This window comes from Chaetodon trifascialis, chromosome 17 (assembly GCF_039877785.1).
Source record: "Chaetodon trifascialis isolate fChaTrf1 chromosome 17, fChaTrf1.hap1, whole genome shotgun sequence".
Taxonomy (NCBI): Eukaryota; Metazoa; Chordata; class Actinopteri; order Chaetodontiformes; family Chaetodontidae; genus Chaetodon; species Chaetodon trifascialis.
The window spans coordinates 13,111,002-13,136,227 of record NC_092072.1 but is presented as its reverse complement, the minus strand read 5'-3'; the positions used below and the strand labels follow the sequence as shown (position 1 = coordinate 13,136,227).

The 25,226-nt window shown below is 42.9% G+C and overlaps 1 protein-coding gene across 1 annotated transcript in view; it reads right to left on the bottom strand.

Annotated features, from left to right (window-relative positions):
* The window catches only part of gabbr2 (gamma-aminobutyric acid (GABA) B receptor, 2), a 163,065-nt gene that overhangs the window by 98,453 nt on the left and 39,386 nt on the right, over nucleotides 1-25,226 (bottom strand). The window contains exon 2 of the mRNA XM_070985260.1: nucleotides 15,189-15,326. Within this exon, the coding sequence (XP_070841361.1) occupies nucleotides 15,189-15,326 (138 nt within the window). The remainder of the gene's footprint in view (nucleotides 1-15,188; nucleotides 15,327-25,226) is intronic.

The window sequence follows — 25,226 nt, the reverse complement described above, 5'->3', positions numbered from 1 at the left end:
GAGGCAAGCTAGGAGGTCTAAATAACAGGACTGGAAGTGAGCCAGGGTTTAAGCCTGTATTTTGTGTGTAAATTATGCTACCCACAGAAAGCTATACTCGGGCTTTTTTACATTCCTTAGTAATCTGTCTTACCCATGGAGCGGAAGAGATAAGGAAACAGGGGAAATGGAGGAAACTGGAGGAAAGTTAATACAGTATAAGTATATGAGCTCTTATTTGAAACAAGACTACAGAGAGTAGAGAGTTTACAGCCGCGTTAGCACCTCTGTGAGGCTTAGTCGCAGTGGTGCATTGAGCTAAATGCTAACCTCGGCCTGCTAACATATTCACAATGACAATGCTAACATGATGTTCGGCAGGGATAATGTTTACCATGTCAATCATCTTAGTTTAGCGTGCTAGAATGATAACATTTGCTAACTGGCATGAAGTACAAAGTAGCATACAGCCAATGGGAATGTCATTAGTTTTGAGGATATTTGGTCAAAAAGAATTTGACGATGATAAAATTGGTGGACCAACCAACCAACAGACCAACTAACTGACAAACAAACACTGCCATTCCTCGAGCCAGGTCTCAGAAACCTTGTTACCAAATATACTTCTGCAGGTACGCACGTATGTGTGTGTAACTGCTATCATTAAGAATTCATAGGCACTGTACATATCAGGCATCCAAGTGGGAAGCTGACCTAAACTATGTCGATAGTACCTCAGCACAGCATAAGAACCACCACACAGCACAGATGTGGGTGTTGGTCTTAGAGCCCTGCAACTGAAAGAAAATTAATTACCAAGGGTCTGAGTCAATCAGCCATGGATTTTCAATTACCCTTCGAATGGTGCCCATGAAACAGCTTCAGCTGTGAAATGTGCTGTAGAAAGGTCTGAGAAAACAGGAACCGGTCTGGCGATTCATTTCAATGAACTGCCCTCAACACAGGTTGAATTTTTCAATGATGGCGTCTGATAGCATCTGGCTTTTGCTGTGGAGGGCCATTCCACTGAGCGGGGAGAGAGAGCGAGAGAGACAAGTGGCTGAAAACTTGCCATAGGGGTAATGCAAAATGAGGAACAGGAACCTCTCTCCCTCTCTTTCATGGCCTCCCTTCTTCCATCTTACCTTACTTTCTCTGACTTTTCAATTTCCAGAGACCTGCAGGGGCAAAAAGGCGAGCTCAAAGAGGACTGTAAATTTTTAAAATTCCATCTGGCTTGTGAGGTAGTCGTGAGGGTCTGAGGTGGGCTGGCAGCCAGACAAGTGACATGAACGACCCCTGAGCAGGATGACACCAAAGACTGAATACCATTCAAATCTTTGTTTTCTGCAGGGCAGTGCTGTACTTGTGTAGAATTAGAATTATGCTAAATAGAGGGCGGTATCAGTCAAATGTTCTGTAACAACGCGTCACTTGTTACAATATCTCCTGCATTACTACATCCGCCACCAAACCACAATCTTTCCTGAAACTTAACACCAGAGTTTTGTTACCAAAACCTCACCAAACTGTGCTTGGTAAAGACAGACTGTAGTATGTAAACATAATTTCAAGGTGACCAGGTTGCCAGAACCTCAAACGGGAGCCTAACAACGTAAAATAATTGAATGTTACTTCTATCGAATGTATATTTTGGTGAAGCATTCTTATGATCGGTTTTGGGATTGAAGAAGGAATGCTGCTCGTTTATTCAGAAGAAACATCAGTAAGTTAAACAAAAAGGCTCTTCAGTGGGTTGGGTTGTCTGTGTTCTCCGTGAACAATGAACATGTTCTACAGATTATAGCCCCCATTCATAGACAAAGGAGACCTTGCTATATGCTGATGAGGAGAACTTTACCCCCATAATCTGCAAATATCCGTTTAGAAAAGCAGAGGCGTGTGTTCAAGGGTTCACTGCTTACCCCATAATTATACCAATTAAGCTGATTACTCCCACTGTTCTCTGCCGGTGGGGGAAAAGGAAGCAATGCCACAACAGAGCCTGAAATCAAAGTTTACCTCCGCAGGATAAACACCCAGTCCAAGTAAAATATCTTTCCAGGCCCCACCGCTCTGTGTCTCCCAGCCTGACGGATCACTGGGAGCAGGTTGGAGAATTCAAGAATGAGGGTGTCGGCATGGGTGGTGGGGGGCGGGGGAGTTGCTCAGGAAACCAATTGATGGACAAAATGAATATTTTAACTCACAAGTGACCTGCTGTTGTCTTTTAATAGCCTCTATGGATTCGCTCTCTCAAGTTGTCTGTGGTAACTCTCACACATTTCAAGCTATAATGGTCTCTGTGGAATGGATGAGAGGAGGCAGGATGAGCCATAAATCAGCAGAGTTTGGGCTGTCGATAAAACCATGTAAAGTTTGAATTGGGTGCTCTTACATTTCATGCACCACCGAAGGCCTGTGTGTGTGTGTGTGTGTGTGTGTGTGTGTGTGTGTGTGTGTGTGTGTGTGTGTGTGTGTGTGTGTGTGTGTGTGTGAGAAAAAGAAAATGTCAAGATTATTATTGGCCAAGTGGTTGGCCCTGGATTTTGTAAGCGTGTGTGTGTGTGTGTGTGTGTGTGTGTGTGTGAGTGTGTGTGTGTGTGTGTGTGTGTTTGTGCGTGGGGGGGATTGAAAAAAAAAAGAAGAAAGTGCCAGTGGTTACTTTCAATTATGTCCTTATTCATATTTAATGGTGTTTATTGGATCTTAAGGTCAATGGTGGTGTGTTTATGTGTGTTTCCTAACACTGAGGGAGGCAGCCGGCACCCTGCTGCTAAGTCTGTGCTGTCTCTTTAAAAATGCACACCGTTCCGCCACAGGGAGCGGTGACCCCCCTAGGCCTTAACCTATTGAGCAGTAAATATCAGGTAACATAGCCAATGAAATTCCACATCACACAATCTTCCTTCTCCCTCGCAACCCTCTACAGTGATCCTTGAGAATAAACACCACAGCCTCTGCTTTATTTAATGAAAAAATCCATTAAAGATCGTTGGACATTTGGAGCACTGCATTGATTTCCTGTGCATATGCGCGCAAGTTCTAACCCTATAGGCATGCTATACATATCATAGTGCATATTCACATGACCTGGCTGTGATGGCTCTGGTTTCAACACGGAGGTTCATTAAACAGGACAGGAAGCGGTTTGAAAGGGCAAGTGCTGGTGCGTGCGAGGGAAATGTGATATTGTATCAGCATTTAGGAAGATGAATAATTCCCGGATTTTTACTGTGATGGAATTCCAAGGTACCTGCATTTCATGCCCGATTTCATACAACTAAGACTTGAAAGCACTGTCATCACTTTATGCAAAAATACAAGTGCTAGCGTTCAGACAGGCACCACGGGACACCTTTGAACTGAAAATTAAGTATCACCCTCTCAAATGCAGGAGATGGTATTAGAAATTGGATTGAACTTGCTGAATGTGAAGCTTTTCATGGAAAAAAGGAGCAATCAGTATGCAGCATATAAAGCATCTAAGAGTACAATGTAAACCTTTTTAAACAGGATAACGCACAATTGTTTGTGATTGTTTTATACTGCATTCAGCCTCAAGATGCATCCTCTCTCTTTTGTTTAATCTGGGAAATAAATAAAGCGAATAGACGCAGGTAATTATTCATCATCAAAAATAGCAGCACAGTTCAGGGGGGATTGTGTAACTTCAGAGCCAGACTGCATCTGGCAAGCTCCATTTTCACTGTACAAGATTTAAGTCTGGGGAAAACAAGAGAGATTAATCTGTCTGGTCAGACCAATCACTGACAAAACTCTCAATTTTTCTGAACATCAACCATTGAAACTCAACACTGTAAGTACATGAATGAAGCTATTATTTCAGATTAATTCAGAAACATTTAGCTTTCCAGTTTCAGCTTTCTATGTTTATGGAGCGCTATCGATCCTTTAATTTACATCACACTCGAAATCATGTTGTGCTAAACAATGAAAAAATGTAATATCTGTGCGCATGTAACAGAAACTCGAGCCTTGCTAGTGTTTCAAAACACCGTATCTCAGAAAAAAGAAGTTGTATCCAGTAAAAGCTGTGCTGATGTGACGTCTCAAACATATCAAAATGGACAAGATGTGCAGGAGCTGAAAAGCAGCAACTGAAAGAAGAGTATTATGAGAACAGCTCTGGTGCATTTGGATGTAGAAATACCCAGCACTCCACAAGCCAAACCCAAACTTGCTTTTAATACCACAAGGGTATTTATAAATTTAAAAGTTGGTGCAAGTTGAGAATGCATCTACCTAGTGTGTGTGTGTGTGTGTGTGTGTGTGTGTGTGTGTGTGTGTGTGTGTGTGTGTGTGTGTGTGTGTGTGTGTGTGTGTGTTGTACTAGGAGATCAGACATGCACATTCTGTGCTCGGTGCTGACGAACATTCTGCCCCACTTTCCCTTTTTGCCGTCTGCCAACCTGTGGAGCTCAGCGGTCGTCAGATGAGCGTGTGAATGTATAACTTGGCGTGCGTGTGTATGGGAGTGTATTACTCATGCTGTGGGGACATAAACCTGTTCACACTGTGGGTTGAGCTGAGGCAAGGAAAACGAAGCCTTGTTACTGAAACTTAGCGGCTAGCTGTCAGTCAAAGCGGCCGTGCCCATAATTTATGCATAACTTCAAGCGTTAATATGATTTAAATGTGTGAGTTTATGAAAATTCACCCCCTGGACAATCTTCATGAAGAGGGAAATTAGCTATAGAGAGCAAAACCAGTTTTTGTACCATACTGGTAGTGAACCTCCATATGTCTTTTTGTGTGTTCCTGAGTCTATATATCTATACTGTATATGATATGTGTGTGCGTGACAGACGGAAAGGTTCAAGGGCAGACAAATTCCACTCTGCACTAATGAGCTAGCTGTGCTGCTCTCCGTGCTTTGTCTCTCAGGTCCTCCTGCTCGCAAACCACTAAAAGGTTTGAATTAAAATTTTAAACAGAGCTGTGTTGTGCAGACTGCAGCTCAGGACATATATATATATATATATATATATATATATATATATATATATATATATATAAACACTTCACATAACCCAAAGAACTGTGAGTCATATGGTTTCTGTGCCTGTCTGACAAGTCGAAGACCCCTCGCTGTGTCCTTAAAGCTCTACCAAGAGAGAGAACACAACCTCACATCACAGTCAACAATTGTAATATTAAGTTTCATCTAATTTCTAGTATTGCTTTGTCTTTTGGACACATATTTGCTATAGAGCATGGTTTGGTTTGTATGTGGACTGCTCTGTGACTTCAACACAGCAGATTGACTATTCAGGGAGCACACTGTCAGCATGTTTGCAGTTGTCCTTACGATGTTCTGTTTAATATCACACCAGATAAGGGTGTGTTTCCAGCAGCTGTGGTGTTGCAAATATTCTAAAACATTCCCTGTGTGAAAATAAGCCATACTCTGGTAAATGTGTTATCTTTTCAGTGGCAGGTTTTAATGTAGACTGTACACACACTGTACAGGATATTACCTGATGTCAAGAACGGCATCATAAAGAAACGGCCTGCTGCGGAACGGCTTGATGGCACCGGGAGAAACCATCGAGGCTGCCATTTGAAAACGTCCATTTTCATAGCACATGAGGAAACTGCTCAGTCATTTTGAATATGCACACCCTGACACCTATTTACATGTAAATGTGATGCTGCGGCTACAAAGCAAAGATAAATCCTTTGACAAATGTCACGCTATAAACATATCATAACACAGCAGCAAGCATGTTATGACTATTCATGAAAGCGGCTTCCTAGTCGTGTGTTTCTGCACTCTGAAAGAGTACAAGCCCCTATCTCTGCCAGCATAATTAGAACATGCGACTTCCTCGTGCCAAACGCTTCACCATGTCTTCACCAATTACAGCAGCTTCTACTTTGTGTGCCCAAGGGTTTCTGAGGGCCTTTGAAAAGGAAAACCCCTTTTGTTACAGGAGAGACTGAGGCCGGGAAAGAGGGAAGAGGGTTAGAGAGAAGGAGGGAGAGGTGTGACATGGAGTGAGAGAAGCGTGTCAGGAAGTGCAAGCCTACAACAGTCTGCACGCGCATCTCTGCTTCTGCATCTGTGCATGTATGGGCATGTTCATTTATCCATCTGAACAATTGTTTGTCTGAGTCTGAGCCTGAGTGGCACAGCTGTTCAAAGAGGACACCAACTGGCAGTGGGATTTGTGATTCGAGAGGAGAGAAGCCTTTTGCCTACTGCTCACTGTGTCTGAAAAGAAACAGAAGTCTTGGAAATCATATCAAATTTACCCACTGGCCACAATTTAGGAAAAACACGCACGCTGTATATCTCTAAAATGGCAACTTTTGAGGAGACAAAATCTATTTTACCTACCTCAAACTGTTCAGTTTAGAGAAAATTTCTTTCATCACTTCATTCAAAAAGCTACAAATGCAGCTTTCCGTGTTAAAACATGTCTGCTACTATGCCTAATTCTGTGCTCTGGAAGTAAAACAAGGACATTGCAGTTATAGAGGCTGATGTGCATCTATACCACAAGGCCAGGACCTCCATTTATGCAGATTTTTTTTTTTGAAAAATGAAGAAAATTATTTTAAAAAACAGCAAAAACATGAAAATCTGGGTGTAATTGTGACTGAACTGAAAACAACATGCTTACACCATGGATTGGTTGTGGTAATACATGACAATAAAAGTATGTACTGACTCATACAAGACCGAATCTCCCTATTCTTTGGGCATTTGCGTCCATTTCTATTGTGATTACGTCTTAAGAGACAAAGTTGATGTTTCCTGAAGGTAGAGAGACATTATCATTCATCACCACTTATCATACTGGATTCCATTTGCAGCCGCAGACTGAAAGAGACGTATTGAATGACTGCACAAACAGGGAATGAAAATAGCATTGAGCTCAGTATCAACCTCAAGGAGGCTTAACGCTTCCGCATTCTGATGCCCAGATAAAGAGAAAGAGGATCATGTGGGAGGAGAGACGGATAGAAAAGAGTGACAAAGAGGAAAAGGAACTGAATCGAGGAAGGAGGAGTGCTCAAGCCTTTCTGCCTGGATCTGGTGTTTGTCACACAAAACACTTTGATCAGTTTTAAGGCGGATGTAGTTCGATGTAGAAAACAAGCATAGTTAATATAATCAAGGTAAATAGAGCCATTAGGATCTGTAAATTACTGTGAGGTATTGAACTTTTAAGTTAAACCAGTATTTCTCTTTGAGGATATGACGCTTATCCTCCTGTGTTGTTTGCTTGTGTGTGTTTTTACATCTGTTGTGTGAGTGTAGGGTTTGAGTTATCCTATAAAGGCCAATCTGCTGTGGAAATCAGCTTGTGTCGTTACTGTACATGTGCACTGTACAGCAGGGAGGGGTGAGGGAAGACAAGGAGGAGCAAGGGAAAGGATGGAAAGCATTCTGTAATGATCTCAAGAGTCTTTCTCTCTTTCCATTTCCTCTCTCTCACCCACTAAGTTTGGCTTCATCTTCTCTCTCTCTCTCCCCCCTCCTTTTGTTCCTCTCTCTCTCTCTTCCTCTGAAGAGGAGTTGATGTTTCAGATATTAGTGAGCTGTGTCAGACAGTTAAACTGCCCTTTATCGATCCTCTAAGCTTCACTCTCTCCAAGCAGCCGTTATGGTTTTAATGGCTTGTAATGGAGCCGGGTCCTCTTTGATGTCCAATTGCTCGGCGAGTCCGCCCTTGTTTTTGATATCGTTTCAAAGGGTCCTCCTAATGCCGGCCTCAGAGAAGCCCGTTTCCGACATGAGTTTCTGGGTCGATGAGGTACCCTGCCCTGAGATTTTAAAATGTCCCTGTATTGGGGAAAAATCAGAGGGGATGAAGTAGGGCTGGGTAGATGCAGCCTTTTGGGGATGTGTGAAAGCTCACTGGTGACATGGTGCTCTGATGTAGATTAGATGAAGCTTACTGGGATGTTACTGAAAGGAGAAATCGATTCAGTCAGATATGAACATGACAAAATCATCCAAAGAGAAGTCGCTTACAGTTTATCGATTAACTGCACCGCACAGCTCCTTCTCACAGCCATCTATTACTCTCCATCACCAAAAGCGTCACTGTTAAACAAAGTCGGAACTATTATGGTTATAAACAGGCATTGTTATCCAAGCCAGTGGTTCCCCAATAAAGATAAATCTGAATGTTCACAAGGAGAGGAAAAAAGAAAAAAAGAAAAATTTCTGAAACAAAAAACTGTATCTTTAAACTTTCCTTTTATCTGCTTTATTGTTTTTCCAGAATTACTGGATGCATTTTCTTCTTTAAGATGCAAGTAAAACCTATCTTTGCGGTTAAACTGGCCACAACCTGTAAACATTATGTTAAATATGTGCAGCCTGGAAATGTGAGAAGAGAAAAGAGAGAAAAGAGCCAGGATGTGGGGGCACAAAAAAAAGGGCGTGGATGCTTAAGTCCCCGTATGAAACATGAAAAACAAGCTTGAACAATTAATGTGTCTCATTTGTTTATTGTAGCTGGTGGCTTGCAGGTCCCACACCATCATTAGTGCCGTGAGTATGACACACTGATTTTCTTTTTTTCTCGCCCTCCTGCAGAAAACTACTGGGGTAACGATAGTACTCGCATGCAAAGGTGGAATCCAGCACGTATTCATCTTGTATTCCTTTTGAATGTGGCTCATAGACCTTGGTGTCAAAGAGATGTGTCAGTGGTAAAAAGGAAGAATGAGAAACTGTTTCCATTTGTATTTTCCACTTCCTTCGGAAGGACAGAAACAGAAGGATGTTCTGTCAAAGCGCTTGTTCTTATTGAGTGCCGATGAACTAGCATGTTTATTCAATATGTGACACCAACAGTTGCAACCCGTTAACTGCTTGTATTCAACAAATGTTGCTAATTAGCTAATTACTGTGTTTCCTGTCAAATGGCGCATATTCGGCACTGTGAATAGGTACAACAGCGTGTGTAGGTTCAGCTTTGCGATGCACGCTGGTGCATTCTACAAGTGCAGGCAGCTTTTCACAACCCAAAAAGGTCTGATTAATGCACAGCATAGCCTGTAATTAATATTTCCCTCTGTCTCCTTCTGCTTCTTTTCTGCCTTCAGCGATAAAAGAGAGAAATTGTGACAGACTCGATGAGAAACCATTGAAATTAAGAGGAAGTCTTCCTATTTTTACATCTGCGCAGCAGGCTCATTTGTCTGAGAATTAGCTTTGCTTTAAATGTCAACATTCGCCTTGTTTAACTTCATCAGCAGTGTGTCCCAGAAATCTGTAAATGTAATTTACAACCCATAACCAGAACCGAGGACGCTGAATAGTCCTCCCACTCACTCTCCAAACGGTAACTCCACAGATATGGGTTACTTGTCAGAATCAAGTCTCTGCCCATTAAAAGGCAACAGTGACATCAAGTGCTTCTCCGCCCAGATTGTGAAATGACATTAATCCAGAGCTGAACTGGTTTGGGTTTCCTGTTTCCCCGGGGTCCTGCCTGGAAGCTCCGAGACAGTATGAAAATCAGTCCTAATTGCCTCTCTTAAGTATTCTGTCTTTTTCCCTAAGGTCCTGTCCTGAGTCACACTCACAGAGAGAGACGCAGACAGAGAAAGAGAGAGAGGACAGGGGTCAGAAATGAATGCAGACGACGGCACCTTGTGCTTAGCAAGCATACATAAACATACATGCAACCAAATATGAATATGAGCATCTGCATGCCAGAATATGAATTTCATGGTTTTATGACCTTTAGTTACCCACGGAGCAAAATTCAGCACACACAAAGAGGTGAGCCTTAACTTTACTCATAATGCTGATTTAAGATGATCTATTGTGATGCTCGCACCATCCTTGGCCTTGCACTCTGAGATTTTTAGCCTAAACTTTGAAAGTCATGAAATATTGATATGGTACACAGGAGGATTTGACGTAAGTGAGGCAGAATACTGCAGTGCTAGGCATCACATGTTTTATTGAAGCATCCAGTGTAGCACTCAGGAGAGCGAGAGAAAGAAAATGGTAAAAAGAAGACCCCAAAGAGTTGGTGGAGGCTTCAAAAAAAGAGTGAGCGCTACACTGGGAGGAGGCATGGATGCAACTTTGTGGTCCCTAAATTGCCTGGTTTAATGAAGCATCGGCAATCAATACAGCAAGAAGAAGAAAAATGGGCTTCATATACAGGTAAATATTAGCTCTATGTCCCAGGTCTTGGCCATAATACCTTGAGAAGGCGCATCCACTTTTTCCTCCCCCCATATCGACGTCATTATTCAGTGTCCGTACAAGATAAATGAATCAGAGGTGCAGTGCTGAAGTTTTGCAAGCTTTACATTGAGGCAAAGGACACCTGGAAGTATCGGAACTATGGCACAGGAGCACAAGTGAACAGAGGAGCCTGATTTCCAAAGCCTTTATCACGTAGTATGCATCTATATTATGCACACAACAAGACATATACTCCTTTTTCAATTCAAACTAAAGAATGAAAAATACATGCCTCTATTTTTACTGTTTAAACAGCAGAAGAAATACTGACATGACACAAAAAAACCTGCCTTGTACAATGAGTCCACTTCTACAAATGATCAATTTTGCAGGAATAACGTCCTCTTGTCTTCCTCTCCTCTTCCAAATTACAAGAGGCAAAAACGATCGGAAAGCATAATTTTTCATTACACACTCGACGTGGCTGCAAATGAACAGTGCCACCGCTGATAGGCCTAATTGGTGAGCAAGAAGGGGCCGGCAACTGGCGAGAGGGTGGGTTGGGCCTATTTCCTGGTCTCAATGAGCCATTTACGGAAAATAGACACCACTGCTGTTGAGGGGAAAACGGAGCTCTGGTAAGTTAAGAAAAAAAGGGTAAAAGAGAGTGCAGCGTGTTGACTGGGTACAGATACCTGTGCCAGCGAGTATTTAAAAAGCTTGCCAAATGCTTTCTGGAATTATATGATATCATGGTGAGAAGAACACAAGATTAATCACAGACCAAGATGGCTGCCAAGAGGATGGCTTCAACAATCATTGTTTTGCGGAAATAAAAACACAGCAATCAGTGGCATTTGTGGCTGATGGCAGCTCACAAACACAGCTGCGTCTTGCCCTGTTTCTTTGAATTTCAATTTTATGCTCTTACAGTCTATGTCTGTTACTGTCTGTCTATTACTCCATCATTCCCTAAATCCGCTCCTAGCCATCTGTCCATTGGCCCTGCTAGTATTCTTATCCGACGTTTTAATTTACTTGGGCAGTCATTTTAGCACATGTGCACCACAACATGACAAAAATGTGACTGGTTTTAAAGAGCCAACAGCATCACAGCGTGACGTGGGTCAGGATCAAACCCTTACGTATAGTACGCACAGAGATTAATAATATACTGCTGGAAAGCTGATCGCCATGACGTGCCATCTGTGCACACAGCTGATCACTATTGTTAAAGTGTTATCTCATGGACAACACTGGATTTGAGTTTAACCATTTTGTTTTGTGAGGTTTTATTAGGGCACATTTCAGTAAGGAGATTATTGACGGTGGTAGCCTCTTCATTGTCTGATATTTCTCCTGCGAGACATTCTAAACAGAGTTAGTGGAGGCATATCGCTGACAGAGCCACACATTAAAGACCCCCTCCAATAATTGACCTTTTAAACATGTCTATATGGTGTTTGTATATGCTACAAGACGCATCATGAGTGAAATAAGCAGTCAACATAAGCCTTAGCATTTCTACCTTGGGACTGCAGTGGACCAAAACAGTCTGACAAACACTGATTGAGACAGCCAGGCTTTCATACACACATGCCTAAGTAACCAATCCCGTGAACTTGCAGGGTGGAGCTATGGTGAAACCAGGGATATCAGAGGGGAAGACAGGTGTAGCTGTTCTGTTTTTGGTTGCAAAAGGAGAAGTGGTGAGCCGTCAAGTATTACCAACGGATCTGAGAATCTGAGAGCCAAACTGCAGCCGGCAGGAGCCTTTTCCCAGAGCTCTGTTTTTTACCACAAAACTTGTGTTGAACGACGCCGTTCCATCTATTTATCCCGGGGACACCGCGAGTACGAGCCAACATGTTGTGTTTTCTCTGCTGTGTCCAGCAACTCTGCAGTGTGCTAGATAATGTTAGCCAACGGTAGCCTGCCAAGTCACATGAAGATTCATGAAGGAAGTTACAGTACAGCAAAGGCTACTCAAAGCAGGTTGTCAGATAGCTAAGCTGCTAATGAGGTTTGTGTGTGTGAGGAAGTCGAAGCTGCAGGTGGTGGAGGGGTGGGTGGAGAAAGAAGCGTCTCCTATTTAGTTCCGCATACAACACGTATAACATGAATGCAATGGTTTAAAGGTATAATTAAGCTAATGTAAGGCATGAAGGGACTTTCTTTCATGGAAATAAAAACTTCTAAATAGGCTTATGTAATTTTGATGATCTTTAAATGTGATCATAAAACTGTTTTAAGACATTAAATGTTGCCACTGATGCTATCCTTTGAAAACCTGTGCGTTAAGTATGACCGTGCGTTCAGGTGCGCATCGACCGTACTGAACTCCTATGCAGTGGGAGCTTACTTTTGTTGAGCCTTTCAAAGCTGACTTCATTAGGCATCAACACTGATTGAAAGCTATTTTTATGGCCGTATGATTAAGCATTTTCCAGGAGTGCTCGTTCCCTCAGCTATCTCTATTGCAGATAGCATCTGCAAGCTCCCTGTTTTGATGTGGAAATGATGAGTTTGCTGAGCCTGGCCCATGAAATCACCATGAAAAATTCTCTATTCCCTTCAACACCAACTCAAGTCTCGCAGACGGGTTGCCAGGGCTGGGTAATAAATATACAGGCCGTCTGAATTCACAGCTTTAAAAACAGATTTCCACTAATGTGGTACGCTAAACATTGCGGGGTACATGGATTCAAAACTCCCAATCATCTCTCCTTCCCTCTCTCTCTTCCTTTTTAGTTCAGGAAACGCCCTTTCTTTCAATCCCTCTTTTCACTCCCTCCTTCACACAGAAGCATTATTCTAGCTCGGAGCAACGGCTAACTATCTCCCACCACAGCTGTTGTCAAGCAGGCAGTTGTCTGCCTTGCATAAAAAAACTTAAGCATACACTGAATACAAATATTTTCATACACAAATGCGTGATTGTATGAGCGGAATCACACAGAAGGTATAAACAAACACACACATCAAACAGGAACACATGGGCTCAGAGATGGAGCAGGGAGGCTCAGGCCAACACTCTAGCTGGCAAGTGCGAGGACCAGCTGAAGAGAAAGGTGCCACCTTACAGTCCATCCACGCTCCACCGAACGACCAACAGCTATCTGGTGTGTTGTTTGCATCCGCTGACGTGTCCTTCTGCAGTGCACATTATAGTTCCTTGGTGAGTCATACTCTGATGAGGATGTAAGCTCAGGTCTGCAAAGACATCTTGCATCTCAGAAAACAGTAACCTAAGATTCTGACGTTGTACTGTACCTCACCAGAAATACTACAACACACGTGCCAGTATTAGCACTCACAAGTAATGGCAGTTAATTATGTCTAATATGATAGCGCAACATTAGCTATCGCTCTCTATTTCAGCACGGTGCTGGACAGCTAATTGATTGGAAACTATCTTTAGAGTGCCCTTACACCGACATGCCTGCTGGCTTAAAAAAGAAGTTTGGTTGTTTGAGGCAACACCAACAACAGCCACCCTTGGCATTGAAAACAAGTGTGCTTTCTTAAGGCATCACCTTCAAACACAGGTACATTCTAGGTGTTTTCTTAGTCATTCACCTTACATTTTCCCTTCAATCACTCGCTGTCTGGTACTCAGACTGTCACAGTGGGTATTATTTGGGGTCAAACTGGCATGCGTTTGTTGGTGTTGGTCTGTGTATTAATAGCGAAAAGGGTGCTTGGTAAAGTGCTCTGGGGAACACATTGTACCAGGCAGCGTTCTGCAGACCAGAAGATTGCTACTGCACTTCTCACAGGTAATCACAGCCAAACAAGCCCATAAATAGAGGAGAGAATACACACATACAGACACACACACCACACAGAAAATACTTAAGAGCACTTAAATTTCAACTATGGCTTGAACCCCTCTTTCTAGACTGAGATCATTACCGCCAAAAGGAAGTGAACACAGAAACAAAAAAATTGCTCATCCTTTCATTGCCTCATCCTGCTGATCTTTTCACTCTTGAGTGACCCTGACAAGACAGCGAGCAAAAAGGAACATGAAAAGCAGCAGATTCACAGTAATTGCGAGCGGAAGAAATATGCTACGTAATGTGACATTCAATTCAAAATGCAGCCTCTTCAATTATGCTATCTCTTCCAAGCACAAGCTTCACTCCTTTCTTATCTGTGCCCGATAACCTTTGTAGGGTTCACAGCAAATGGAATATATTCTTTGGAAGGAGGCATTTCCCCTCTTTGGTGCTGCAGTACAATAATACAGTCAAAGAAACTGTGAGCAATGACTCAGGGGGTCAAAAGTTCACCAGATGCAAGAATGTGTGGTGCTTAATGCATACAGTGAGCAATCATAAAGCTCTATTAAGTTAATGACGGCAAATGCCATTTAGCGAGCTAAAGTGTAATTGAATGGTAAAATCTATGAATGTTTCTTGGAGGTAATTAACATTGACTGGACTGAGTAGTAACAGTTTTATTAGCTCACACCAATGACAAAACACCCCAAAAACATATTTTTAGATAGGTCGTGCGCCACATGAAACAGCATTTCACTCTGAGGAAAAGCCCTCAGTCTCTTCTATAATTTGATAATATGTTTTCTTTCACATAAACATCCAAGCGCTTATTGGATGTTGAGCTCCAATTTTTTAACAACTGATTTAAGCGCTGCACTGTACAAGTTTAAGCCATTTTGTCTCAGATTGTAAAAAATGAAGGAGGATTCGACGGATTAGAGCAACGCCAATTAGACATTCACCCTGGCAAGGTTAATGAAGGATTAAGCCATGAGTTGGGACCCCCTGTGAAAACTCAGGACCTATCTGCATGCCGCAATTCTGAGGGACAAGAATTTTTGGAAACTCAATTTAGGAGGAAAATCAGGTTTTCTGGTAGTGAAAGGACACAAAAAATGTGTGTTTAATCCTTTTCTATCCACTGATGGACTTGGCGCAACAGCCTCCACGGTTCACTGTACACACAGGCTGTACACCACTCACATGCATGGTGACAAATACAGTACAAACCCTACCTGCACCAGATTCCAGCCCTCCAGGGACTCTGCGATGATGGAGGTCACGGAGGGGCAGACGCCGCCAAAGATCATCAGGTGTTTGGGACCGTAGCATATGGCATCAAAGAAGGCCCTCAGCCCCTTGGCGTTGTCACACTGCAGACACAGAGAGAGGTGGAGGAGAGAGTGGGGGGAAGGAGGGGAAAGAGGTAGCCAGAGAGACACAAAGAAAAGACAGAGAAGGGACATTTTAATTAGTTTTTGTTGGAAAAACAGGGAGGAAGGAGGAGTAAATGAGATAAAAGGCAAAAAAATATTCAATATATGATGAGCAAGAACGAGAGGGGATATGGGGCGAGACAAGAGAGGCAGGTAAAAGCTTGAGAAATATTTCAGCCTGTGCTACATGTAACTGTCACACGACTCTAAATATAAAGCCTTTATACTCCTCTGCCAGAAATGTAGGTTATAGATGCATTATACATTTTCTGTTCCTTTATATCAGGAGAATAAGTCCTATAAAGTTTATGATGGTCAACGAAGAAGGGAATTACTTCATACCCTAAATAAAGTGAATCAATGATTACCAATTGGACAAGAAAAGCTGCATTGCTCACAGCGTCATTATACTTCCACACACTGTGGTGGATTCACTAAAGCACCATGCTCAATAAGTTAATCGTAATGGACACTATTAATGACAGATGATGTGATATTTAAACAACATTTGACTTTTTGCACTCTCTGAGCGCCGCTGCACGTGCCAGCACGCAGTAATTGCAGCCCTGTGTCTGTGTGCTTTGAAAGCGTCATGTAAAACAATGTATCTCACAGGCTGCAGGAGCAGGCCCCCGCTCTGATCCAACGCCGCAGAATGCAGCCATTTCACGTCACTATGGCAACCGGAGGAAAAGAGAGCGCGAAGAGGGAGGGAGAGAGAGAGGAACGAGAGAGGAGAAGGACAAAAAAACTGTGTAGGTTCCTATTGATTGCTACATGAGCTGGCTAACTGCTTTTGCTGTGATTTCCACAGTTTGTAATGATATTCCTATCAGCAGTAAACACTTCCCCCCTCAGTCTTCTATTATTGCCACTCAATTCAGGACGTGTTCCTGTGTGCAGCTGACAGATAGATGGACTGACTGACTGAATGGCAGGTGGTGTGTGTGTGTGCGTGTGAGAGAGTGAATGTGCATGTTCTGATACAGTCTATCTCATCTGGGGAGTTATTTGACCTTGTTAGCCATCAGCCGGCAACTGAATGAGATTTCCCACTGAACGGCTGCACAGCCGGCCCTCCACAGCGCAGATTGAAAAACTGAAAATCGAATGTGGAGGAATGAGACTCTTAATCGGACATGCGAGGACTGTGTGTTGTGATCTGTTGGGAACTTTATTAAGAGCATGACAGGTGTCATGCCTGCAGCGTTGACATGTTTACATCTTCTTTGTCAGTTCAGCTGTTTTGAGAGGAGGGTGATGGGGTCAGAGGCCTAAATGTAACACGACTACTACAGCCATCTTCCTGCATCGCACAAGATTTAAGTGATCAGGCTTCTGCTTATGTTTTTGAAGTAGGAGACAAATTACTGTACTGTTAAAAATACAGTTTTCCCCTGTGCATGTACATTCATGCAGGCAGAGAACAATGTATTGCTGTGATGCCAGTCAAAAATAGACTAGATTGCGGATATGCCTCAGGTGAAATGAGAGGGAGAAGATGTGATTAGACACAGTGGGGATTCCTTATCCTGGCCACACAGCTGAATAAAACAGGAGGCTATTAAAGACGATATTCCATTTGCATACTCTTATCATTCATTTCTCTCCAGCTGGCCATAACAAGGTGGGCTGGTAGGACTGGGAATCTCAATTGGTTACCATGCAACAGAGAAGAAATGTGGGCAACTAAACTTGTCAATGTGAGTACAATAGAGCTTGGTGATATTGCAGGTTTAAGCTGATTTATTACAGAGTGACAATGTAGTGTAGGTGGTAAAGAATGGTTATGTTCCTCTCTCCCTCTGCTGCGAATAGAACAGTTTCACAGCATTTTAAAGCCAACAGGTCTACATGTGTGTGCATGTGTGTGTGTGTGTGTGTGCGCACATGCAAGCAACTTTGGGGGGTCTGTGACCGCACTGTATGACCAGGTGTTTCCAAGCTTTCGGATGTGATGAACCTCTTTAAGTCTCATCAGACAGACCCAAAGGTCATATATAGAGCTGCAAATAACGGCTATTTTCATCAATAATCTGCTCATTATCTTCCTGATGGGTTGATTAATCACTTGGTCTACACAAAGTCAGAAAATAAGAAAAATTGAAGCCCGATGAAACATCTTCATTTTTTGTGTTTTTTCCCACCAACAGACCAACACCCACATATCCTCAGTTCAGCATGACGTATTTCAAAGTAAAGCCGTAAATCTGTGAGAAGTAAACAACATGCGGCATTTTTGATAAATGACTTGATTTATCGATTATCAAAGTAATTGCCAATTATTTTTCTTGCGGTCGTCTAATCAACTCATCAGCTAATCATGTCAGCTTTGACCATATTTCTAATTTTCTCAGATGGAATTGCTCAACTGAATTGCAGTGAGTAATTAAAAACCACCAAAATAAGAAGCTCCAGCTTTTTCACAGAGAGAGCACAGCAGCTTCGGGTAAAGCTAAAAACAGAAGCTACCTCAGCCTTTTTCCTCTCGTTCTGCGTTTGTGCCCTCCGTGCTTCATTCATCCTCTCCAGCTTTGCCAGGCACGCATGCACACAGTCTGCTATGACTGCTCACACAGCTTTGACCTGTGTGCTGTCAAGCCAACGATATAACTGTCCACACTTTGTGTGCTCGATGAGGGGGGAGGCCACAGCAGGGCAGGGTGCAGCAATGGTTATATTTAGCCTCTCATTAGGTAGTACAACCACTCAGATATTAATCAATACTTATTCAGCTATAGAGACCCTGTAAAGCTTAATGCAACATAGACAAAGAGGGATGGAGATGGCGGAATATAATGGGACACAAAGAGTAAAGAGCCATGGAGGTAGTGAAGGTGATGCTCGGAGAAAGGGAGAGAAACAAGCCGTTGAATAGAGGGAGGCAGGAGTGAAGAGGTATTAGCCTGACATTAAGCGTGCACTATAATAAAGCCAAGTCAACCAGTGTTATAAACCTGTCCCCCATTATAACCCCACAAAGGAACAATTCATGGCTGTGAGATTGATTCAGTGGCTCTCTATGATGCTCAGCAGCTGCACTGTGCCCTGCAGATTCGCCTACAATCCATCAATTATGAAAAAAAATACATTTAATATCAAATCGAAAGCACTTCTTATTGAAGCACAGCACAAATCTTTACATCTCCTTTTGTCATTCATTTCAGTGCATAACCCACTTCTTCTCTACTTATTTCTTTCACTCTGGAATATCCTTATTCAAGAGCACTGAGACGTTTATGTCATGTATTCAAGGGTTCCCAAGCGGTCATGGAGAGGGTTTACGTAAAGGCTGTATCTTACATTCCAATTTCCCTGAGAAATATGCTCTAAACAGGTTATAAAGGCAAAGACAAATATAACTGTCCCTGAAAAACACAAAGAAGTTCTGTGGAAAAACAAGTACAATGAGGATGGCACAGCAGCACTTAACTCCCGAGTCAAGCAGCAAGAAATACTACAGTACTTCATTTCCCTCTGCCCCAGTCTGAAATCTAATTCCTGGCATTTGGAGGCCATTTGGAGGAGATCGATGGGGTTAACGCCCGTAGTAATCTGTTTGACCGCCTTGGGAGAAAGCCAAGGAAGGTGTGTGTGTCTGTGTGTGTGACAGAGAGAAAGAGAGTTAGTGGAGTAAAGGGCTGATGGAGGAAGAAGCTGGAGATGCAAACTCAAGGGAGGCATATAACCCTGTCTAATGTTCAGGATCCATAAACAGGATATTTACCACAGTGTGATATCCTGCCGTTCACACACATAATGGAACAAGAGTTTTACTTCAGTTGCTGGACTTTTCAGCGCATTGAGGCACCTCTACATTTACCATTTAGAGGATATTACTGACGGTACAGCTGGACAAGGAGGAGTTTATTTTAAATGCTCCTCAATACATTGGCTCCATTACCTCTCCTTGACCTTTATACAAAGCTACTGAGATTCATTCTTATTGATATATCATTACCTGATGACATTCTCCTACTGTTATTTTGCTACTGATAAATCACCCTCAATTAGGTTAAATGTGAGGAAACAGCTGCCCTGGAATGTCAGAGTAAAACGCATCTTTTTCTTACTCATTATCTACTGTTCCCTGAGATAATACGCATCTCTTCTATATTTTAATCCACAATCTGTAACGTCTTTGGAAAACAGAGTATCTTTAAAGGTCGGCATGCATCAATGTCCCTTATTCTGAAAATAACTTCAAAGCACATTTTAGAAACAATAAGTCACCGTAGAGGCACCTAGTTTCCTTCAGCTTTTCATCAGAGAGGCTAATTCATAAAGACTTCTCTGAGCGAACCTGATACCTTTTTAAAGGCCGTGATGTGATGTGAGAGATGGTTAAGACTGGCAGAGCGATGTGATGGGCTACAAAACAGCATACCCAGAGCCAATCGCTCCCTACATGTGGGCTTTTGAACCCAAACCCTCCGTTCTAAACAGCGCTATATGTGGAACAACCACCAGAGTGTGTCTCTGTACTTAACACGTCTGTGTGCATGTGTGTGTGCGCACGAGTGTTTGATATTGTGACAAGAACAAGAGCTGATCAGAGCACCAGGCTGGAGCTAACCATGATGAAATGCCTTGTTAGCGCTGCAAACAGAGGCAGCTGCACCTGTCCCTTGTCTAATGGCAAATTACTGCACCCAAATCAGCAACCTGAGGCCCGAACTGCACACACACAAGCATACACGTGCGAGTATGTGTGAGGGAGAGAGAGAACAACAGAAAGAAACGGGGAGGGCAGAGACTGATCTGATGTCAGAAGCAATCTGCTCTTCACACACTACGCTTATTCATGACAAGGCCAACAGCACAGGTGATTACTGAGAACAAAATCCTCACCAATCCCACTGCAGAAAATGTCTTTACAGGTTAAGACTGGATGTGCACACGTTGTCGCCTCATCTACCGGTATTATGATAATGTGATTTGACTTAAACACAGCTGGAAACGGTGTATACATCAGAGCGAGGTGTGAACATGATGTGTGGTATCTACAGAACTTTCCATCCAGTCTTCCACCCTCATGGAAGGTTAGGCAGTAGATTTTACTTGCAGCGCTTCACTGAGGTTATGTGCATTGTAAGAATATTTATCTCGTTATCTAGGAGAACACACACCACCCCAAAACATTATGGAGAATAAACTCTGAATTGAGAAAAAGCTTCCCTCTTGGACTTAATGTGTGTAATACATCATTCTCCAGCATGCCTATAAAAGGATGAAAAACAATAAATAAGGAAGTACAACAATACTTTCAGGCGCTGTAAACATTGATCAGTTTAAACTAGAACTGCAACAATTAGTTGATCGACAGAAAAATAATCGCCAACAATTTTAATAATTGATGAATCTGTAAAGTCATTTTTGAAGTAAAAATGGCAGAAAATGCTGTTCAGCCTCTCAAATACAGATACTCCCTGCTTTTCTCTGCTGTATATCACATTAAACTGAACATCTTTGGGTTTTGGACTGACAAGACAAGACATTTAAATACATCACTGTGGACTTTTCTTAGATTTTACAAACATTTAATTGATTAATCGGAAGTTGCAGCAGCTAAGTGTAGTTTGCTTCTTTGCACTGTCAACAGAAACATACAGCGCTGTCCCCGCTGACGTCTCCTAAACACCCCTCACGCTATACAAATCCTCAATCACGTCCTGATGTTTTGAGCCTCCATGCAGCAGGAGTTCAGCAGATGCAAAAAGCTGGTCTCCTCCAACAGCTACATCTGCCTCCTGCATGCACTCTTCATTGAATTACTTCCACATCTCCAAGCCAGGAGAGGAAATGTGAGCCACGCTGAATCCAGCAATTGCTAAAACATATGCTTGGCATTATAAAGCCCCATAGAGTTAGCGGAGTGCAGCCGATAGGTCAGATCTAAAGGAGATTATCTATTTCCTCGTGTACAAACCCAACTAATCCTCTACGCTCTGTCATGGCTGTCAATACCAACTAGTCTGAAGTACAAGAACAAGGGAGGGACTGTTGAGTTTGTGAATCAGTCAGAAACACTTTAATGATGTAACTGCAGCATATTTCATTACCCTAACTGTATATCAATAGCAATTTGATAAAGAGGGCTCCCTTGAGTTCAATGGGGTCATTCATCTGTCAGTTAAAGTCAACGCTGCTGACTAAACTTCTCACACGGCAGCGGCAGCCTCATCTTGCCTGCTACCATCCTTACACACAGAGACATAAGATCTTTAAGAAGCTAGAGCTATTTGTTCCCCATCAATGAGCCCCTTGGCAATTGAGAGGTCCACTAGGGTGTAACAAACCACCCTGCATGCCTGCCCTCTTTCTCTTTCTAAATGACCAGGGAGAGATGGCTGACAGGTAATTCACAAACTTAAGGAACCAATGTAAAAAGCAATAGCCAAAGCTTTAAGTGAGATGCTTGGAAAAGAGCAACGAGGAGGAGAGAGAGGGAGGGGGAAGAGGTGAGGCCGATTCAGAGTTGTGTATGCAGCCAGCATCAAGGCTCCTTGTGGTAACATTTAGACAGCGGGCCCTGGTGAATACGAGGAGAGTACACATTGATTGAGAGAGAGTGGATGAAGTAAAATTGAGAGCCGGAAGCAGTGATGGAGTTGTGTTTTATTTTCAATCTATTCCCTTCACAATGCATGCCTGCAACACAGAAAAAAAGATTCAAGGAACCCGCCACTTGTCTGGGGAGAGAGCTGGCCTTTGAAATCCACTGCGACAGACTGACTGGGCTGCTCAGGCTGATGGCTGTTTGCCCTCCATCTCCTCCTCCCCCCACCACTCCCTGCAGTCTGGCTCTTGTTATGGCACTCAATCTACACCTCGCTTTCTGGACAGAGCTCGGATGGCCACCGCGATGGCTCGCTGGATGCCTCTTGGTGGCAAGTGTCTTCTCTCCTTTACACTTTCTGTGTCTTCCCCCACTTCCAGGAGCGTGCGCACACACACACACACACACACACACACACACACACACACACACACACACACACACACACACACACACACACACACACTCTCTCCCCTCTGTGCTCATGCTTGTTCTCAAACACACACATGCACTAGATTAATCATCATCCTTCAGCAAAAGCCAAAACACAACCATAAACAAATAAACACACATTAACACGCACGTCGGCTCACTCACGAATCAGAGATAAGCTCAAATTGGCCAGTGGTGCTAAAATCACTGCGAACACATTGCACCTTTATTAGCAATCTGTGCTGTTCAGGAAGCAGACGCTGTGTTAAGCCTATTACAGGTTGTTGTGCCTTTGACAAGGCCTGACAACAGCTGGAACATGTTGAGCTAACCAGTGAGGGGGACCGACCAAAGTGTAATCCCACTGAAATGAGCCAATCGCTTGGTGAGGAGACGATGGAGAGGAGAGGAGAGGAGAGGAGAGGAGAGGAGAGGAGAGGAGAGGAGAGGAGAAGCTTTGAAGTGTTGCACTCAATCAAGTAAAAACAGGCAGATTCTTAGTTAGATGATAGCTTTGTAGGTGGGTTTTGTTGGCTGTCTCCTGAGATTTGCATGGATTGCAGTTATTGGTCACTTAATACCATTTGCAGATGTCATAGCAGGAAAAACACAGGTTAACTAGCCATCATTCATTTTATTATTTGCACCAGAGCCAAAATGTCTTCCATGATGAAGGCCTATGTAACTGAATTGTTTTTGTTTGGCCTGAAACTGTGTTCATGGTAGACATTTCCTGTTTGGGAAGAGGCGTTATTTTACCTTGACAAAACATATCCATTCTGCCAACATCATTTCCAGGCAACACTGACGCCAAGGTTTCTAGGAGCAGTTCATTTTTTTGGCACTCTGATCAGTGTGGCTGTTTTCAGCGATCAGCGTTGCTGTATGGATGACAATGACTGTCGATGGAGAGGCCGTGGTAGTGATGATAAACCTGGCCTGAGAAGACGAAGGCTGTTGTCACACCTGGGTCCAATACATGTCATATGTTTTTTACATCACTGCAGAGATGGTCCACCTGGTGGATGTGCTTAACTAGTAAAAGATAAAGACTGGGAGAGGGGGCATGTGGGAAGAAAGAAGAGAGAGGAGCGAGCCAATTATCAAGTTAATTGTTTCTTGGCCCCGAAGGTCCTCCACGCTCTCCCATGGATGAGTCAAGTAAAGTGGGGCAAGAAAAAGAGAAGAGAAAGAGGTGGGACAAAGGAGGAATGAATGAATCAATGGATTTGGTTAATGGTACAGTATTAAATGAGTGCAGCTCTGGGTTAAGAGCCAGTTTGGTGATATGCAGGTGTCCAAGGCCACAGCAGAGACAGAAGCTTCTGCAGGTCTGTTAGTATTTCTTCTGAAGTCTTCCTGATTTGGAGAGTTATGGTATCTGCTCCTACAAAATGCACCACGGTCAGTTTTGCCTCAAGGCATTCCTCATCATTTTTTTCCCCTTCTGTTTTATCACTGACAGTACAACCCCAAATGAACTCAAAATGAAAAAATTCTACCCTTCAAGACACTTGTTAAATTATGAGTCTTCCTCAACTGAAGCAGCCTATAAACTGAATAATAAGGGAGCACATAAAATCCCTCATACATTTCTTGTCAATTATGGATATTAAAGCTTTACAGACAACAACTGTGTGAAGGTTTCAACCCAATCCACCCCCCACCCCCCACCCCCTTCTCAATCTTTATGAAAACTCTTCCAGCATAAATATACAGCTCCTGCTGGATATCCCTGCCCTCTGCTTTCTAACAATTCACATTTAAAAGTCCCTGCCTCCATTTTTTACAACTCCTCTCCAGCCTGTTAACCTCGTATGATGCTGTCAACAACAGTGGAGACCATCAGTCATATCCAAGTTAAGAGCAAAGACAGAAGAAAACCATTTTACACAGCTGAAACACGCACAAACTAGACCTTGATGGCCCGCATCAGTTGCCCAATAGAGCAGCAGCTGAGTGGCAGGGATGATGATTTTTTAAGTGTCAGACCTTAGTGTGTGTGTGGGGAAATAAATCTGTAAACGCAGTCACATTGTGGGGACCGAACATGCTTGCATTTCTTGGTTGTAAATAAAATTTTCAGGCCTAATTCCATTTCCCACTGTAGCACCGCACAGACAGAACTGACAGAGAGTTGCAAACTGTAAACAGCTGTTTCTCTGCGCCTCCCCCTGCTGATTGTGAATGTTATGATTAATAAATGTATATGAATAACGCTTTGTTTGTGATGACAGTTTTATCAGCCACCATCTAGTGCTGCAGGCAACATAGATTCTTTTATGTGTTCTCTGACTTTTTCTCTCTCCCTGACCTACCAGAACAGGGACTTCCTGGTTTACAAATGAAGCACTGGGTATCAATCTTGTCATCTAACTCTCAGCAAGAAAGTAAATGAGTACATTTCCATGTGTATCCAAAAAGGTCAAACTATCTCGGTAAAGCGTGGCCCAATGTTTCAGGTTGGGCAATACACAGATTTAAAAAAACGAAAGAAAAAAAGGTCAGAATTGAAGCTGTAGCGACCAACATATATATATAAGCTGAATCCTACAATTCCCATGATGCAAGCTCGATCCATTAGACCTTCCCTGCCAGGTGAAAAAAACACTTTCTTGACACTCACTTGACAGAGCTCCTCCAGAGCCACGCAAGATGTTATACAGCTGTTTTCACAAGGTGAGCAGTCGTCTCAATGGCGGGTAAAATACTTTTGACGCACAGAAAAATCAATCCCATGAAGGCTAAAGAAGGATGATGGTCACGGTTAAATGACAGGAGGAAAACAGGCGGCATCGCACTTGATCACACCAGTGAGTTGTGGCTTCCCCTGTCAATCATTTCGG